The sequence below is a fragment of the Triplophysa rosa genome, linkage group LG16, assembly GCF_024868665.1.
Source record: "Triplophysa rosa linkage group LG16, Trosa_1v2, whole genome shotgun sequence".
Lineage (NCBI taxonomy): Eukaryota > Metazoa > Chordata > Actinopteri > Cypriniformes > Nemacheilidae > Triplophysa > Triplophysa rosa.
Genome location: NC_079905.1, coordinates 17,461,851 through 17,482,354, shown reverse-complemented (window position 1 = coordinate 17,482,354; position 20,504 = coordinate 17,461,851). Strand labels below are relative to the sequence as shown.

The 20,504-nt window shown below is 38.9% G+C and overlaps 2 protein-coding genes across 3 annotated transcripts in view; both read left to right on the top strand.

The window, feature by feature from the left end:
* Window positions 1-316: 316 nt before the first annotated feature.
* On the top strand, window positions 317-2,433 carry LOC130566955 (E3 SUMO-protein ligase ZBED1-like). The gene is made up of 2 exons (XM_057354788.1): window positions 317-620; window positions 1,403-2,433. Exons 1-2 carry the CDS (start codon window positions 317-319, stop codon window positions 2,431-2,433), a joined length of 1,335 nt encoding a protein of 444 aa, XP_057210771.1.
* Window positions 2,434-5,929: 3,496 nt separating this feature from the next.
* The window catches only part of dtnbp1b (dystrobrevin binding protein 1b), a 44,775-nt gene continuing 30,200 nt past the window's right edge, over window positions 5,930-20,504 (top strand). For both annotated transcript variants that reach the window (XM_057354168.1, XM_057354167.1), the window contains exon 1: window positions 5,930-6,269. In XM_057354168.1, the coding sequence (XP_057210151.1) occupies window positions 6,227-6,269 (43 nt within the window). In that variant the 5' untranslated portion in view covers window positions 5,930-6,226. The remainder of the gene's footprint in view (window positions 6,270-20,504) is intronic.

Here is a 20,504-nt window from a genome sequence, read left to right as displayed (position 1 = left end):
GTCGTTTGGAAATACTTTGGCTATTTGCAGTCCGACAAAAAACAGAGCAGTGTGCATTGCAAACTCTGCCGAAGATATGTTCCAGCAAAGTCTGGTAATACCACAAACTTATTTCACCACTTGAAACAATATCACCCATTAGAAAACGCAGAAACTAAGAAATTGCAGTAGTGTTAGTGGGCGAGGGACATCTCAAAGTTCAACTTCCAAGCAGAAAACCATAATATCAGCATTCTCCAGCGCCGTGCCGTACGACAGAAACAGTAAACGGTACGAAGACATCACAAATGCAGTGGCATACTACATTGCCAAAGACATGCTTCCCATTAACGCTGTCGAAAATGATGGATTTAGGAAGCTTATTAAAGTCCTTGACCCCAGATACGAGCTACCTGGCCGGAAACATTTTTCAGTGACTGCACTTCCCCGGCTGTATGCGGAGCGTAGTGAACAGTTGGAGCAGGAGCTGCAAAATGTAGCGTATTTCGCCTCTACATCCGATATGTGGTCTAGTCGGACATCTGAACCTTATCTCAGCCTCACAATTCATTTTATTGACAAAGACTGGAAACTTCAGAGCAAGTGCCTCCAAACGGCTTACTTCCCCGAAGACCACACAGGTGAAGTTATTGCCCCAGGAATGGTTGAAGCGCTTGCCTCGTGGGGGCTGAGTGAGGAGCGTCAAGTATGCATAACAACGGACAGCGGTTCAAATATGTTAAAAGCCGCTTCCTTGAACCACTGGACACGGCTTCAGTGTTTTGGGCATCGCCTACACTCAGCTATTGGTAAGTTTAATTAGCTAGTCTTTACTTTCATAAAATTCTATACTATATTAGTAACAAAACAGCTGTAGTAATAATGATAATAAAAAGGAAAGAACGATCAAAGCTATACATTTTAAGTTGAATTGTTCTTAATGTTAGTGATTATTATTACTATTGTTGTTTTATTGTTATTATTATTGTTTTATTATGTTTGTGTACTAAAAATGCATGCAGCAGATTAAAACATTTGATAACACTTTAATGATTAATAACATTTTTCAGCATTTATTTATCTTCATTAATATTAGTTAATGGCAATACAATTGTTCATGTTTGTCAATATTTTCTGTAAACTAATATTAACATCTAACTTATTACTAAATTATAACCATTAATAAAATAAATAATAACTACTGCTGTATAAGCTGTGTTATTTCATATTAGCTAATCAACTAATCATATTTTATGATATGTATACATGTTATTAATCATATTGTAAAGTGTTACTAATTATTTAACATATTCTCATTTTTCATTATTTTTACTTGTGTATTTAGAACAGATATACTTTTTGGTCATATTTTGTCTTTTCTCAAAAGTATACAAATCTTTTTTTCCTTTCTTTTTATCCTTAGAGAAAGTTGGAAAGGACAAGAGGGTGGAACGAGCCATCGGGGTGTGTAAAAATGTAGTGTCTGCCTTCTCCTTTTCCTGGAAAAAGAAGAGAGACCTTGCAACTGCTCAAGAAGAATTTAACCTACCCAAGCACAAGCTTACTACAGAATCACCTACCAGGTGGGGCTCACGGCAAAAGATGGTGTCAAGAGTGATAGAGCAGCACAAAGCTATCTCTCAGGTACTCGCTGCTGACAAGAAAACCAGACACTTGGTCCCCACCTGGCAAGACATGGATGTGCTAGAGTCAGTGAACGAGGCCTTAAAGCCACTCCTTGAGTTCACAGATTCACTCTCAGGTGAAACATACGTGAGCGTGTCCTACCTTAAACCTGTGTTGCACCTCTTCAGAACAGAGGTGCTGAAACACTCTGATGATGACACACAGCTCACAAAGGACATAAAGGCAATGGTCATGGACTATCTTGATGAAAAGTATGATGACGACGGGACAGACAGTCTGCTTGACATGGCATCCTTGGTTGACCCGCGCTTTAAGACCCATTACATAAAGCCAGACAAGATAGAGACTATCAAAACAAGAGCAGTGTCTGAGATTATGAACATGGAGGAAGACCAAGGCCCATCTACTTCACAGGCTTCACACCAAACAGAAGAAGAAGAGGCAGAGGGGGAAGCTGCTGCAGCTTTACCTGCCAAAAAGCAGAGAAAGACACTGGGCAGTCTTTTTAAGAAGCTGTGCCCCAGCAACACAGGACTCACATACATGCAGACAGTGGAGGGAGAGCTGGAAAACTACCTCATGGCTCCAGATGCAGACAGTGAAACTGAACCCCTGGATTGGTGGAAGATGCATGAGAAAACCTTTCCAAGAGTGAGCAAACTAGCACAGCAGTACTTGTGCATCCCTGCCACCAGCTCTCCCTCTGAGAGGATTTTTAGCACGGGAGGAAACATTGTGACCTGTCACAGGGCAGCTCTAAAACCTGAGACTGTAGACAGACTTGTCTTTCTCGCTCGTAACCTGTAATTGTTGAAAACTTGAAAATGTATACTGTGGTCAAAAAAACTGTCTGTTTTGCACATTTAAAATATTATTTTGTCTATTTAGTTTGCTTGCACTGTCAGCTAAAACATAAATAGTTATCAATGTTTCAGGCCATCCATATAAATAGTTTGGCAAGCTGACTAGAATTGATATTATTTATTTATTTATCAATTTATTTTATTTACACTGTAAGCTAAAACAAAATGTTTACAAAAGTTCCAAGCCATCTATTCAAATGGCATGCTGACCAGAATTAATATTTTTTGTCTATTTCTTTAAAAACTTTAAATTTTGCCGTCTGATCTATGTTACATGCGTGTTGTGTCACAGTGTGTTCTGTGACTATACAGTTGTTAATTTTTCAATGAGAATATTTATTTTGTTGAGGAAAAAGTGCTTGATCTAGATTTTTTTATTATTCTGTAAATTCTACCTCACATTTTTTAAATGTTCAGCTTTTTGGCAAGTGTTTGTCATGTTCTGGCAATACACAGTTGTTTAATAACACGGTTAACTGTCTGGTTTTCACAAATTTCATACAGGAGCTAAAATCTGCCTTAAACTAAAAAGAAATAAAGATTTAAATTTTTCGTGATAATTATCGTTATCGACTGATATGGAAAATTTTATTGTGATAATTTTTTCAGCCATATCGCCCAGGCCTATGCCAGACCCAACAATGCAGAAGAGCTGAAGGCCACTATCAGAGCAACCTGAGCCAGAGCCAACCAGAGCCTCTCATAACACCTGAGCAGTGCCACAGACTGATCGACTCCATGCCACGCCGCATTGCTGCAGTAATTCAGGCAAAAGGAGCCCCAACTAAGTATTGAGTGCTGTACATGCTCATACTTTTCAGTTGGCCAAGATTTCTAAAAATCCTTTCTTAGTATTGGTCTTAAGTAATATTCTAATTTTCTGAGATACTGAATTTGGGATTTTCATTAGTTGTCAGTTATAATCATCAAATTAAAAGAAATAAACATTTGAAATATATCAGTCTGTGTGTAATGAATGAATATAATATACAAGTTTCACTTTTTGAATGGAATTAGTGAAATAAATCAACTTTTTGATGATATTCTAATTATATGACCAGCACCTGTATNGTGCGTGTTGTGTGTGTGGAGTGTTTTGTGTGTGGGTGTGTCTGTCTTCTGTGTTTTCAACCTTTTCTTGTTTTTGCAGGTACAACTTTGATTGTTTTGCTTGTAGTCAATGTGTCTCATGTGCAGCTGCTTTGTAACAATGAAAATTGTAAAAGCGCTATATAAATAAAGTTGAGTTGAGTTGAGTTAATTATTTAACATATTCTCATTTTTCTTTATTTTTACTTGTGTATTTAGAACAGATATACTTTTTGGTCATATTTTGTCTTTTCTCAAAAGTATACAAATTTTTTTTTCATTTCTTTTTATCCTTAGAGGAAGTTGGAAAGGACAAGAGGGTGGAACGAGCCATCGGGGTGTGTAAAAAAGTAGTGTCTGCATTCTCCTTTTCCTGGAAAAAGAAGAGAGACCTTGCAACTGCTCAAGAAGAATTTAACCTACCCAAGCACAAGCTTACTACAGAATCACCTACCAGGTGGGGCTCACGGCAAAAGATGGTGTCAAGAGTGATAGAGCAGCACTAAGCTATCTCTCAGGTACTCGCTGCTGACAAGAAAACCAGACACTTGGTCCCCACCTGGCAAGACATGGATGTGCTAGAGTCAGTGAACGAGGCCTTAAAGCCACTCCTTGAGTTCACAGATTCACTCTCAGGTGAAACATATGTGAGCGTGTCCTACCTTAAACCTGTGTTGCACCTCTTCAGAACAGAGGTGCTGAAACACTCTGATGATGACACACAGCTCACAAAGGACATAAAGGCAATGGTCATGGACTATCTTAATGAGAAGTATGATGACGACGGGACAGACAGTCTGCTTGACATGGCATCCTTGGTTGACCCGCGCTTTAAGACCCATTACATAAAGCCAGACAAGATAGAGACTATCAAAACAAGAGCAGTGTCTGAGATTATGAACATGGAGGAAGACCAAGGCCCATCTACTTCACAGGCTTCACACCAAACAGAAGTAGAAGAGGCAGAGGGGGATGCTGCTGCAGCTTTACCTGCCAAAAAGCAGAGAAAGACACTGGGCAGTTTTTTTAAGAAGCTGTGCCCCAGCAACACAGGACTCACATACATGCAGACAGTGGAGGGAGAGCTGGAAAACTACCTCATGGCTCCAGATGCAGACAGTGAAACTGAACCCCTGGATTGGTGGAAGATGCATGAGAAAACCTTTCCAAGAGTGAGCAAACTAGCACAGCTGTACTTGTGCATCCCTGCCACCAGCTCTCCCTCTGAGAGGATTTTTAGCACGGGAGGAAACATTGTGACCTGTCACAGGGCAGCTCTAAAACCTGAGACTGTAGACAGACTTGTCTTTCTCGCTCGTAACCTGTAATTGTTGAAAACTTGAAAATGTATACTGTGGTCAAAAAAACTGTCTGTTTTGCACATTTAAGATATTATTTTGTCTATTTAGTTTGCTTGCACTGTCAGCTAAAACATAAATAGTTATCAATGTTTCAAGCCATCCGTATAAATAGTTTGGCAAGCTGACTAGAATTGATATTTATTTATTTATCAATTTATTTTATTTACACTGTAAGCTAAAACAAAATGTTTACAAAAGTTCCAAGCCATCTATTCAAATGGCATACTGACCAGAATTAATATTTTTTGTCTATTTCTTTAAAAACTTTAAATTTTGCAGTCTGATCTATGTTACATGCGTGTTGTGTCACTGTGTGTTCTGTGACTATACAGTTGTTCATTTTTCAATGAGAATATTTATTTTGTTGAGGAAAAAGTGTTTGATCTAGATTTTTTTATTCTGTAAATTCTACCTCACATTTGTTAAATGTTCAGCTTTTTGGCAAGTGTTTGTCATGTTCTGGCAATAAACAGTTGTTTAATAACACGTTAACTGTCTGGTTTTCACAAATTTCATACAGGAGCTAAAATCTGCCTTAAACTAAAAAGAAATAAAGATTTACATTTTTCGTGATAATTATCGTTATCGACTGATATGGAAAATTTTATAATTTTTTCAGCCATATCGCCCAGGCCTACATATATACAGTATATACTGTGTATATATATATATATATATATATATACATATATTAATAATTGGTATTCATGGCTCTAACAGACATGTTATTCTAAACATATGGGATTCCCTGACCACGCCCCTTCAGTTCAGAACTGATAATCTACAATATGCATGCAAAAATACAATTGATGTTGTCTCTTAACCGTCACAGGTCATTCAAAAGATTTTGATAACTAGGCACAAAAATGTGACTCTCATTAATAATTCTGTTTCCTTTTCTTCTACCTCTCTACCCATCAATGCTCTTTCTCTGAGCGGTTCCCCTCCTTAGATGTCGAGTGGTACATTCCTATGTACTACTCACCGCTGCTCTGCCTCCAGTCCGTCAGACAGCCGAGTGCTTCGTGCACGCAGCATCACCTCCGTACATCACATTGAAACGTAATTGGCCGCGTATAGCTGTGTGAACACCAGATTCCCTGTGGCTGACAGTGAGACTGTGTCTGTGACTCTGACCCTCCAACGTTTTCCGTCTGGTCGTTCAGGATGTGTGTCGGTTGGTCTTTGCTGTAAACGGACCCCCCCACCCAATTTCCACAGCACCCCCTGCTCACTCCAGCACCCCTACTGTAAGACCCCCGGTCAGACCCAGCAGCCAGCTCCGGGATGTCTTCCCCGGGATCCTCCAGTGGCAGCAAAAGGAATTCCTGTAAGTATCGACGGTCTCGATTTCTTTTATTGATTGTGGTTGAAGTGTGTGTGATCAGCGCTGACCCGCAGTGCTTCTGTGCCTCTGCATGAGTTGCTTACAGATGAGTGCTGGAACAGGGCAGCTGTTGATCCGGATTTCAGATGTGTACTGGACTTTACTGGTTTTATTACAGTTTAGAGGGTCTGGATGGAGTGCTAGATTGTCTTATCTTTCTGTTTGAATGACAGAATGCTTTGATAAATATGATCATTTCTGATGTATTATTCAAGAAGAGAAGATAAAAGCGAGCGAGATCTAGGGGAGGAAACTATCTTTTGTTATATTTTCTGAACATGGCTATAAAACACTTTTGCTGCTGTCTCTGATCCACAGATTTTATGGCTACGTCCAGGTCTGTATTTCACAAGAACTTTTGTTAATATTTCATGTGTGTGACAATTTTGGTGCATCAGTAAATGGAGTGATAGCACCATCCATGAATTGTTAAAGAGAGAGAGAAACCTCCGAGAGGGAAACCTCAGGGGACAAACTTGAATACCGAGCATTGATGGAGCCCTGAGACACATTATGATATCGCACACATAATAGTAAACAAAACCTTGTCTACACACGAACGTGAGCTTGCAGGTTTCTCTGTGTATTTATTAGGGTTTTCATGTTGATCAGTAGTGCTTGAGCTGTTGTGTTTGTAAGAACCTCACCCATCCCCCAGTCTTGACTCGGGATGTGATTTACAGTCAGGACTCACTTACACCCAGGAAACCTCATCCCAGAATACCTTTAATTACCCATCCAACCTGCTCTCAGTGACCCTCAACCCATTTGACTTTCAAAACATCACAGTAACGGCTTGCTATTTTGTCTCGGCTATGTTCGGAAAGTAAGTGGGTTTGCTGTTATCTCAGGACGTTAATTCGTTCAATTTCTTGTAGAATTTGTCTTTACAGTCTGTGAAAATCTTGAATGTTCGAATAGATTTTTTTAATTTTTGTGTAGAATTGGGATTTCCTGTTTAGTTTACATCACAGCCGTACAAAATCAAAATTCACTAATTGGTGTGGCTAGTCTGTAACATGTGGAATGTTTCATTTAAAGGGACAGTTCACCCAAAAATTACAATTCTGTCATCATTTACTCTCTCTCTCAAACTCTCTCTTTACTCACTCTCTCCCTGGTTTTGTACCCATATACAGTAGAAGTGTATGGGTACCGCAGTTGTTCGAAATGTTTCAAATGAAAATGGTAAATGATGACAGAATTAAAATTTTGGGGTGAACTAGGTAAGGGGATCTCTTGCGAAATGTAGCTATTTTACAAAGTGTACAAAAATCTTCTCTTATTAGAAAAAAAGCAAGCATGAAGATCCACTCCAACCCATGTCACTGGGGCCAAAAGCAAATTCATGCATAATGTATTAGCCACCAGTTCGCCAAAACGTAAATAGTTACGAAATGCCATGAGATTGTGTTGGAAGAGTTCTTGAGAACATTTCATTGGAAAGAACATTTGTATTCGTCCCTGTGAACAAAACGAGTCATCATATCAACTTTATTTTACGATAATAAAGTTAGTCATTTTATCCCATGTATGGCCATTGTTGCATAAAAAAATCAAAGAATAGATCTGATTTTATGATTTGAGAATAGACTGAATGGTATAGTAGCCCTGTGGCTTTCCTGTGGTAAGAGCATGGCGCTAGCAACACCAAGGTCATGGGTTCGATCCCACGGGATTGCACATAGTTAGAAACACATGTATAGTACAATGCAATGTAAGTCACTTTGGATAAAAGTGTCAGAGGCAGAAAATATAAGAGCAAATGATTCCGTTTTGATGCTATATTACGAAATCAGATCTCTGATGAATTATTCCCAATAGGACCTAAAACATGTATTAAAATGATATTTCGCCAAAAGTTAAAATGGATACCGCTGTAGTTCCGTTACCAAAATTCTTCAAAATATCATGTTTTGTGTTCTGCGGAAGAAAGAAAGTCATACAGGTTTGAAATGACGAGAGAGTGAGTAAATCATTGATTTGGGCTAACTAACTATCCCTTTAAGGTAAATGGGATTTGTTTAAATTTCATGTTGATTTGAAATGTGTTTATGTCATAGCATAATATGTAGCGTGATATGTACATTTGCTCAAGAATAAGGCTTTATATTGATGGGTCATGAGCCATAGACAAAATTTCAGTGTTTAATGAATGCACAAAAGGCTTTTTTTGTTGCTGTGAGAGTTCTTGGATAATCTTGTGTTGGATTTGGTGACAGCTCAAGTCCAGTGAGTCAGTGGGACGACAGAGGAGCTCATTAAAGACTACTGAACAGAATTCAACAGTGAGTTCTCATCTCTGTGTTTACGCTTCACACTTCACACAGCCTTTCATTTACTTTCATATATGTGTGTGTGTGTGTGTGTGTGTCAGGACCACTTTCTTTTACATTAAATAATAGTTTAATTTAAATCAGCCTGTGACAGATGATTACTGTCTTTGTACCAGGTTAATGTGGGACAGTGCTGTACAGCATTGCTCATCTCTCTCTCTCTCTCTCTCTCTCTCTCTCTCTCTCTCTCTCCCCCTCCCTCCCTCCCTCTCTCTCTCTCTCTCTTGCTCAGACACTGCAATTATTTCATAAGGTTGACAGTTGGAGACATGGATTGAATTTGGAAGCTTGTGTGTGTGTTTGTGGGGTTGACTGAAGGAGGTGAGGCAGAGTCATGTTTCCATCAGTAGAACGTGTTAGGACGTTGAAATATGCAGGTCAGATAGTCCAAGGTTTTTCTTTTATACATGTATTGTTAACTGTAGTCTATTGTATGCCTTTGGGATATGTGACTGAATAAATCTAGACATTGCACCTATGGCTGAATTGCACATCTATAGGGCACATCTGTGGCTATATCTTCTTTATCCAGAGCAAATATCCTCTGTAGCCTCCTGTATAATTTTCTGAGTCACACACTGTATAGTGTGTTCTGTAAGTGATTGTCTGTAAGTCACAGAGCAGAGCTGACTCAGATTGGCGGGTTGCCAGATATCCACTGCTATAATCCATCATATTGTGGCGTAGAGTGGTGGAAGTGAAACTTCCTTATCAGTGAAGCTTTCTAGAATGCAAGCATGCTACACAACTCAACTAAAATGTATTCATCCATTTCGATAAACAGCCGTTAGTGTACATGTTGGCTATGTTTAGAATGGAATGCTAGCGTGATTACAGCATGTTGTATAATGCTGCATACTTCCCAGACTTGTGCTAGTATTTAGTGATGTGCTATATAATAAATAATTTGCAGAATATTGTTACGGTGGGTAAATCAAAATATCATGCATAAAGAAATTGATAATATCACATGGCATCCCGTTATCATCTATGGAGTACTTTTTTGTTTTGCATTTCAATCAGATTTGGGGTAAAATATCTTAACAGTTGAATAGTGAGTATGCACTACAGTATATACTATCCTCAACTGCATGCTTTAGTAAATGAGGTAAGTCGAATCTGGGTATTCAATGTATACCTAGTATACTGTGGACCACACACACTGCAAAAATAGCATAGCAAGGTAACATGCTTATCTTGCAAATCATTGATGTGACAAGACTAGAATGCTCCTTGTATACTCAACAAAGCTTTCTACCTCAAGCGTGCTACATTACAAAAGGGGACGGCACAGGAAAGATGTCTTAATTGGTTCGTATGTTGCCCTTTATTCTCGACATGAAGGCAAGCGAAGTTCCTGTTCAACATTGTAATAGACCGGAATTGTGAGGGGAATTCAGCGCCCGCCGCCCTGTGCCATGCTGCATTACAAGTGTACTGTAAGCGGTCTAGGGAGGCTGGCACGGCAGTACGCTCACATTCGAAGAGCACCTGGTTGAACAGGTGCAGGAACGGAAATCAAGCTGGTGATGCTCAAAACACTTAACCTCAGTGTGAGCAGTGAAGTGTGGTGATGGTGATGGAGGTTGAAGGGTGTGTAAACAGTTGAGGATAATAGGCATGGATGCTCTGAACAAGAGCTGGAAATAAAGAAGGAAAACTTTAATGGGGACAGTGTGTCTAGAGGACGTAAAAAATAATGCAAGGGTTTATAAAAGTGATGCAAATACTACAATGCGCTCTGATGCATTGTAGTCGCTCATCATTTGCATAAAGTTGAGTCAATCTCAACTTTGTCGAGTTGCTAGACACTAAAGCTGGGGACGTTTATCTCGATTCACACTAATTATACCTGTCTAGAATCGATTCTGAATCGCAAAGGCTTCGAATGTGTGTTTTATGCACAGCTCTTCCGTGAACTAAGGCTCTTTGATCAGTAGGAAGTACTATTCGATCTAAAATCTCCACGAGATTGAATTGTTTATAACGTGCATTTGAAAAAGGAACACTCGTCAAACATCATCATTATAAATATACTTTATTATCATGAAAATATCTGAAAAGGTTTGAAGAACAGCGATAGAATATGACCACTGGCATTTCCTGGAACTACAGCTGTCTGAAACCACTCCCTATCTTCTATATAGTGCACTTTATCGGGTGTCCGCCATTTTGTAGTGGTGTCCGAAACTTCTTCATTCCCTACATTCGTTTACTCTTTTTTTACCCACAATGCACTCTGATTTTGAGGGTACATTCAATGTGCACTCTTTCACTCACTATTTCCCATGATACAACACGAGACCGCTTCATTAGAATCAGCTGGAGGACACTGTCCGTTAATGCCACGAATGTAGGTTTATACAGTACACACTTATGTTTGTTCTTGTTGACAGTTATTTTCCACTTTTAAAGAATAAGCAGATTAAAGTAATGTGATAAACAGTAGTGTTTTATTTTAAATATATCAAATAATTGTATTAAACTTGATGAATAAGCATGCCTGCAAATAAATGTGATGGGTGTTTTGTTCTCTTTTCTATTAAACTAATACAATCCACGTGACAACTAAAGTGAAAATGAATTTGGGTATTTTATAAAACAATCCACAAAGCCACACTGGTGTAATATAAGATAATCGTTATGTTTATGACGAACGTCTGCAACAGTATTGCCAGATGCAGGCTATATACGTCAGTGTCCGAAATCACTCACTCATTTTCATTCACTTCTTAGTGGACTCAAGTGTTATGCGCTATATAGGGAATAGTGAACAAGGCAGCGGTTTCAGACACAGCATACCTGTGTAAATCATTTCTTCTTCTGTGTCCCATATTCGGAGTTTCTGCGTGAGAGCGCCCTCTGGCTTTTGGATGTGGCTGCATTAAACCGTAATTCATTGCAACACTGAGCATAAAAAATATGTCCTACTAGACACTCCCACTTCCTGTCGCCAACGGTCACTGTCGCTCGGCTACCATTGAAATGAATGACATCGCCTCGCTTTGTCGTTGGGTGTCGCTGGCGGTGTGAACGGGGCTTTAGATTGAGCAATTACTATTTACTATACCAATATTTATTTTTGAATACCCCTAAATGACTGAATTCCATGACTTTGTTTGTAAAATGAAAATGGAACGATTCAATAATTAGCTTCTTACTGCGTTAAGAACAGCATTCAGTATTTTACAGTTGCCTGTTATTGTGGGAAGTAAATCTGTTTTTAATGTTGCTATCAATCAGGTCCAGACACGATTCTTACACGTAAACTCTACACATGGCCAAATGTGTTGTTCTAAATATCATTTCAGACTGATTGAATTCTTTTGTCTCTGCAAGCATGTGATGCTTTCCCAACAAATCACTGCACATCGCCCATCTAAACTAACCCAGCTGCTGGGCTGTCAGGAAATGACTTATTTCAACGTATTATCTGCAGTCAAGTCAACTGAGATATGAAGTTAAAATCGGAAGTATATAGCAAGTGATGTTTTCCTCAGAAATACGGCTCGATTCAATTCCAGGCAGATGAAATTCTGACTAAGCCAGAGACTCCTTTACAGAGGTTCAAAGGAGAGACATTTGTGATTTCTCTTGAGATGTTTCCAATGTCTCGCTTGACCTTCATGTTCTGTTTAGAGTCTAAGAGGCCCTAAGGCCCCAAGACAAACCAAACATTGATTCTGTTGTAGTCTCAGCCCTGAAAATATGATGAATAATAGATGAGTCATCTCGAAAGATGAATAAATAAAAGAGTTTTTACATATTCTCTGATTGGTGTATACAGCGTTACATGATTTGCTTTTTGCGAAGGTCAAATTGACTTGAACGTGGATTACAATTCGTTTCTGATGCAACAGCGTGTTGAAAATGAGTTTGGGTTAACTCTGAGAAACTTTAAACACATTTGAAAGGTATATAATAGATTAATATTAAAATTATGTTTTACTATACACATGGGAGTTGACACTTGACAGAAGTTAATCTGAGCAGAACATAAGAAATTATGCTGCATTTCATTTAAAGTCAGATGTGGTATATTCCTATATACAAAAAGCTAAACATACATAAAGAAACAAAATGACAACTTTTAAATCTGAACACCTCAGGCAGGTGTCTGCGCAGGGCCGTAGCCAGAACTTTTTTTTAGAGGTGGCCAGGTAAGATCCAGTGATTTTATTAGGGTGACCAAAAAATCCTTACAGACAGAAATTCTTGTAACTTCTGTAATTTACACCAATTCTTCATTACACATATTTTGCTGGTCAAAAACATACACAAAGAACTTAAAGTAAACAATTTATTTGCAATGCTTTCATGTGCAAACATTATTTTAAAATAATTTGCCAGCTATCGTTTGCAGTAAGTTAGCACTTTTTATAGAAAATAAACATTGCAGTACCCCAACTTAAACTTTCACGAAAATGTAATTAATGAATGAAATCCAGTTAAAAAAGACTGATTTTACTGACCTGATCCTTCTGCTCGCGATGAACTTCCATGGTACACAGACAGTACACTGTCACGAAGCGGTTAGCAGCTGTTCAGCTATAGCGCTCAGACTGTTTGCGTCAGTGCGTCAGCGTATGACATCATATTAACGCGAGAGTAATGTTCTCACGTTACTTTCAGTGCATACGCTAAATGATCTGCGCAGCACTCCGTAAACTCCGACACACATTTTAAAACTGCTTCACACAACAGAGGTGGCCAGATAGGTGGCCATTTATCATCCAGGGGTAGCCGTGGCCACCCATGGCCACCATGTAGCTACGCCCCTGTGTCTGCGGTTCTCAAACAGTTACTCACTAGCACAGCCTCGAACTCGACTGAAGACAAGAGGGGACCGTGCGTTTGCCATTGTTGGACCTAGGCTCTGGAATACTCTTCCATTTTATCTGAGATCTCTGGCCCTCGGTACATGAGTTTAAATCAAAATTAAAGTCTTATCTTCTGGCCCGAGCTTTTAGCAATTCTTAAGTATGTCTTATTGCTCCTTTTCTTCCTTTTTTTGTCTGTTTAAATTAGCTAATAAAATATTTCAAAATCACATTTCATGTCCTGTTTTTTTCTCATGTGGCCATGAGTAGCCATGTAATAAGTGGGATAATGTACAAGCAGCCAACTGTTATCGCGAAATAAGTCCCTTCAGTGTGATACAAGAAGTTGTGCATTTCAGCATACGTTTTATAGTACAAAGACATTTTCAAGTGGGCTTCAAACGATTCCACTTTGTTGCAAAAGGGGCGATCCTGAGGATGGGCACCCACAGATGAAAACATAAATTGCCAGCAATGTTTTGTTGAATAGAATGCTACATCAATTCCACTGCAAACATGTTAACATACAGTTGTAGGATTATCATAATTCGTCTTAGTTAACAGTAATGCAAAGACTTTTGTTCTTGATAGTCTACAACCGTGAGTTAATCGAGAGATAATCAAACAGACACACACACACACACACACACACACACACGCACGCACACACACACACACACACACACACACACACACACGCACACAAAAGATAAAGAGAGAGGGAGGGAGTCAGGGAAAGCAAGCTGTCAGTTTGTTGTAAACAACCTTTTAAGCAAATGAGATGAGTTGTTTGAGTTGAACGCTAAGCAGATGATAGCAGAGTTAATGTCCCTTATGCAGGTTTCTGTATCATGATGGCAACTTTACATTGTTGAGCTAATGACTGAGCTTATGTTTGCTATTCCAGTAATAACACCAACACAATAAACCCAATAAAGGATTCATACGTGTGTTACACATACACACACTTTTCACTCTACGTCTTCTGTAAATCTTATCTGTGTGAGCCAAATCTGGACGGATCATACTGTAGTCCTACACTGTAAAAAATTCCTGTTAATTTACACGGAAATTTAACAGCAAAATGCTGTTTTCGTTTAATAGCAGTATGTTACTGTTTTATACAGTGCATTGTGGGAAGACTTGTTCACTTCAGGTTACTGGTCGAACAACCACAGTATGTCACTGTTATTTAACAGCATTATACCATATTTTCCTATCTGCGCCATTTTGGGTTATCAGCATGCGGTACGTCTGCACCTTTATCTATGGTTGTAATATCTTCAAATTAAATGTTATATCTTAAATATCCAGTGAAGTTTTTATTATTTAATAACATTTACTGTTTTAATCAGGCAAAGTATTTCTGAAAACAACACTAAGATATGCTGGTTAGCAGAAAACTTCTGAAACAGTGACTGGGTAGCGTTAGCTTAAACAGGAGATTCAAATGCTCGTGACTGAAAGGTAAGAATTACCCTAAATTTAATCCAACCAGTACGTTTTACTAATATCTGTGTAAAAGATGAATCGGGAACGATCTAAATCAATTATTGTTTTTGTGTAGTTACACTTTTAATGTGCGCTTTCTGTCCATGTTGGTGAGAAATATTTTATATTGTCTGCAAATTCGCCTGATTTTTCGTGTTATCTTAAAATCCATTTAATATAGTATGTTACCCACTGATTTATTATAGATCAGTGATGCTATCAAGTATAGTAAAAATACCGCTAAGTTATAAAGATTCGGTCAAGCCGTTGTAATACATGCTGGTAAGCTTTCCGTGTGCATGCATTGATGGTAAGATACATTAAACAGTTAACTCAACTCAACTCAACTTTATTTATATAGCGCTTTTACAATTTTCATTGTTACAAAGCAGCTGCACATGAGACACATTGACTACAAGCAAAACAATCAAAGTTGTACCTGCAAAAACAAGAAAAGGTTGAAAACACAGAAGACAGACATACCCACACACAAAGCACCAACACACACAGACACAGAGACACACACACACACACGGATGCGCACGCACACACACACAACACACACACACACACACACACACACGTACGTACATAGACAAGTACGCACACACACACACGCTCAGTGAGAGCACACATTTAGGATAAAGGAGAGAGAAGCACAGGTCAAATATAACAGATAATAAATTCCTATATGCAATATTAATTAAGTAAAACTTTAAGATTCTAAAGCAGCCCCCCCGGTCAGGCAGATAGTGCAAAAACAGTATGCAAACGGTGGCGAGGAACCCAAAACTCTAATCGAGAAAAAAAACCTCAGGAGAACCCAGGCCCAACCAGGGGATTCCAGTTCCCCTCTGGCAAAAGCTGCTGCCTCTGCACAAGCTCCAGAGAACTTGCACAACAAGGCTAAATAAAATAAATAAACTTAATAATAAAATAAATTATAGTTTAAGATTATCATTAATAATCTAATAGCATTTGAAATTTTGTGGTGAAGACATGTCAAGAGACCGCGTCCTTCTTTATCCAGCTCTATCATCTCAGCTCTTGTCAGGTCCCCACTTCCCATTCTCCGCTCTACCATCAGGTCAGGCCATGAACTGCATCCTGCTCGCTGTGGTAACCTTGGAACAATGAGACAAGACTGGCTGAGAGTAGAGTACTGTTCTGTACTCTTTGATGCAACAAGTACATCAGTTGTGTTTTTGGTTCCGGTTGATCTAACTAATGCAGCCTAAACCCTCTGAAGATTTATATTATGGAAGAGTAGTGTATGCAAGATTAAAAAGATGCGTCTTTAGTCTAGATTTAAACTGACAGAGTGTGTCTGCCTCCCGGACAGTGCAGGGAAGACTATTCCAAAGTTTAGGCGCTAGATAGGAAAAGGATCTACCACCTGCACTTGATTTTGAAATTCTAGGTATTACCAACTGACAGGACGCCTGAGAGCGTAATGCACGTGAAGGACTGTAATACAAAAGGAGTTCATTCAAGTACTGAGGAGCTAAACCATGTAAGGCTTTATAGGTAATAAGCAAGATTTTAAAGTTAACGCGATGCTTTATAGGTAACCAGTGCAAGGTTGACAGAACCGGGCTAATATGTTCATACTTTTTTGTACGTGTAAGAACTCGAGCTGCCGCGTTTTGGACCAATTGGAGTTTTTGTAATAAGCCTGCAGGGCAACCACCTAACAGTGCATTACAGTAATCTAGTCTTGATGTCATGAATGCATGAATTAACTTCTCTGCATCTGAGATTGACAGCATATGACGTAGTTTAGATATATTCTTAAGATGGAAAAACGCAATTTTACAGGTGTTGGCGACGTGGCTCTCAAATGACAGATTACTATCGAATAGAACGCCAAGATTCTTTGCTGACGACGAGGGTTTTATGGAACATCCGTCAATAGTTAAACAGTATTCTTGGTTGTTACTTATAGCAGTTTTCGGTCCAATAAGTAACACTTCCGTTTTGTCCGAGTTCAGTAATAAAAAGTTGTTACTCATCCAGTTTTTTATATCGACTATGCATTCCATTATTCGATGGAACTGCTGTGTTTCATGAGGCTTCGAGGAAATATAAAGTTGAGTATCATCAGCATAACAGTGAAAGCTAACTCCGTGTCGCTTTATTATATCTCCTAGAGGTAGCATGTATAATGCGAAGAGCAGAGGCCCTAAGACTGAGCCCTGTGGTACACCGTACTGGACTTGCGATTTGCGTGACACCTCATTGTTTATTGCTACAAATTGAAAACGGTCGGATAAATAAGATTTAAACCATTTCAAAGCTATTCCCTTAATGCCGACATAATTTTCGAGTCTATGTAGGAGTGTGCTGTGGTCAATGGTATCGAATGCAGCACTAAGGTCTAGCAGCACCAATAACGAGATACAACCTCGGTCAGACGCCAATAGCAGATCATTTGTAACTCTGATCAAAGCAGTCTCTGTACTGTGACATGCTCTAAATCCAGACTGGAATTCTTCATTGATGTCATTCCTTTGGAGGAAGGAGCATAATTGAGTTGAAACTACTTTTTCCAGAACTTTAGATATGAAAGGTAGATTCGATATAGGCCTGTAGTTCCTTAGTTCTCTAGGGTCGAGTTGGGGTTTTTTGACAAGGGGCCTTATAACAGCCACCTTATATGCTTTAGGCACATGTCCTAATGTCAGAGATGAGTTAATAATACCAAGAAGAGGATCTATAATTTCTGGGAGCATCTCTTTCAGTAGATTTGTAGGTATAGGGTCTAGTATGCATGTTGTTGATTTAGATGATCTAATAATTTTAGACAGCTCATCTTGATCTACGGTATAAAATAATTGCATTTTCTCCTTAAGGGCGCTGTAGTTAGTTTGTTCAGCGGGTTTCACTTCTGATTGCATTGTTATAATTTTTTCTCTAATATCTTGGATTTTATATGTGAAGTAGTTCATAAATTCATCACTGCTATGCTGATATACAGGATCAGAAGTCACTGACGATTTATTTTTTGTTAATTTAGCCACCGTGTTAAATAAAAACCTAGGATTGTGCTGGTTTTCTTCTATTAGTGATGAAAAGTAGGCGGATCTAGAAGTTATTAGGGCTTTCCTGTATTTTCGAATACTATCCTTCCATGCTGTACGAAATACCTCTAATTTAGTTTTCTTAAAGTTGCGCTCCATTTTTCGGGCCGCTTTCTTTAGAGCCTGAGTGTGTTCATTATACCACGGTGTGGGGCTGCCATTTTTAATCTTCTTTAAACGTAGTGGAGCAACTTTGTCTAGCGTTACCGAGAAGGTGGAATTAAAATTTTCAGTGGTAATGTCAAGATCTTCAACGTTATTTCTCATGATTTGAGACAATTCGGGCAGATTATCGAGAAACGCATCTTTGGTAGTTGAAGTTATTGTTCTACCATATTTGTAACAATGAGTTTTATTTGCAGCCGTAGGCCAGTGAAGCAAACATAATACCAGATAATGATCCGAAATGTCTTCACTCTGCTGAAGGATTTTAACGTCGTCCACATTTATACCGTAAGACAGTATTAAATCTAAAGTATGATTACGAAGGTGAGTGGGTCCTGACACATGTTGACTAATGCCCATGGAGTTAAGAGTGTCTTTGAAAGCCATTCCTAAGGCATCTGTAACGTTATCTACGTGGATGTTAAAGTCACCAACGACAAGGAGTCTATCTGCGGCCAGTACTAGTTCTGATAAGAACCCACCAAATTCTTTAATAAAATCTGTGTGGTGCCCTGGAGGCCTATATACAATAGCTAGAATCAATTTAAAAAGTGTTTTATCTTTAGTATTAGGTGTTGAAACATGAAGAACCATGACTTCAAAAGAATTATATTTAGAGTTCGACTTCTGGGAAATGCTAAGAGAGTTATTGTAAAGTGCTGCGACACCTCCCCCTCTGCCTTTTAGACGAGGCTCGTGTTTATAATAATAATCTTGGGGGACAGATTCATTTAAAGCAATATAATCATCTGGTTTTAGCCATGTTTCTGTCAAACAGAGCATGTCTATTTTATGATCTGTTATCATATCGTTAACAAAAAGTGCTTTATTAGAGAGAGATCTAATATTTAGCAATCCGAGTCGTAACAGTTGATTATCTGTATTTTGTTCATGTTTAGTTTGTTTAACGTTTATTAAATTACTTTCAAGAGGTTTACGCATTATTTTATGTTTGCTAATCCGGGGGACAGACACAGTCTCTATTTTGTGATGTTTGGGAGAACGGATTACTACATGTTGTACATTTTGTGTATTCTGCGACGTGAGACGGCAAGCAGACAGTTGGTTAAGCCATACTGTCTGCTCCCTGACCTGGGCCCCAGCGAGTCAAGTTTTAGCATTAGCATTAAGACTTTTTGCCATATTTCTAGACAGGATGGAAGTCCCAGCCCAGGAGGGATGGAGACCATCTCGTTTCAACAGGTCAGGTCTGCCCTCAAAACTCTTCCAGTTATTTATAAAAACTATATCATTCTGCAGGCAGCACTCAGACAACCAGCCATTTAGTGATGATAATCTGCTATAAATCTCATCACCACGATAAGCAGTGAGGGGGCCAGAGAATATTACAGTGTCTGACATCATGCTTGCGAGCTCACACACCTCTTTAATGTTATCTTTTGTGATCTCCGATTGACGGAGTCGAACATCATTTGTGCCGACGTGAATGACAATCTTACTGAATTTACGATTAGCCTTAGCCAGCACATTTAAATTTGACTTGATGTCAGGCGCTCTGGCTCCCGGTAAACATTTGACTATGGTGGCTTGTGCCTCTATGTTAACGTTCCGAACAATAAAATCACCGATAACTAGGGCACTTTCAGCAGGTTTCTCAGTCGGTGCGTCACTGAGCGGGGCAAACCTGTTCGAGACTGTAATCGGAACGGTCGAGTGATGTTTTGTCCTGCGACTACGCCGTCTCACAGTCACGAAGTTTCCCAGCTGCGGAGGATTTTCAACCGGAACCGAGCTGTGTGCGCTAATGTTGCTCGCATCCAACGTGTTTTCTATCGTCGTTAAACTCTTACTATCCTCAGATAAAGATTGGATGCGAGACTCTAATTCTAAGATCTTCTCTGTCAGCCTAACTATTTCCCTGCATTTATCGCATATAAAGCCCTCGCAGCTGACAGAGAAGGCTAAGCTAAACATATGACATGAGGTGCAAGTAACAATAATAGGAATAGAAGCCATAACTCACCGGATTTGAAGTGCAATTCCAATTTACCAAGGTTGCTCGATGGATCGTAGTATACTCGCTTAAAAAGAGAAAGTTAGTTTATTTAATATTTATGTTTTGGTAACTGGGTAGGCCTATATAAGTAAAATTCCTAATTATTGTCTGATTACTGTGCATGTGTCAATTTCAAAACCACTGCTGGCTTGATTGCCACCTATGTGACCAAAATATATATTTCTTTCCAAGGAGGAAGTCTAATGGCTCACTTTGCAGAGAAGCAAGAAAAAATTATTCTAAAAAATGTAAGTTTTTCTTTAAATTAA

Coding starts and splice junctions, on each gene's coding strand:
- LOC130566955 (XM_057354788.1), top strand. CDS start 317: ATGCTTCCCATTAACGCTGTCGAAAATGATGGATTTAGGAAGCTTATT. Junction 621..1,402: donor CTTCCCCGAAGACCACACAG/GTGAAGTTATTG, acceptor TTTTATCCTTAG/AGAAAGTTGGAAAGGACAAG.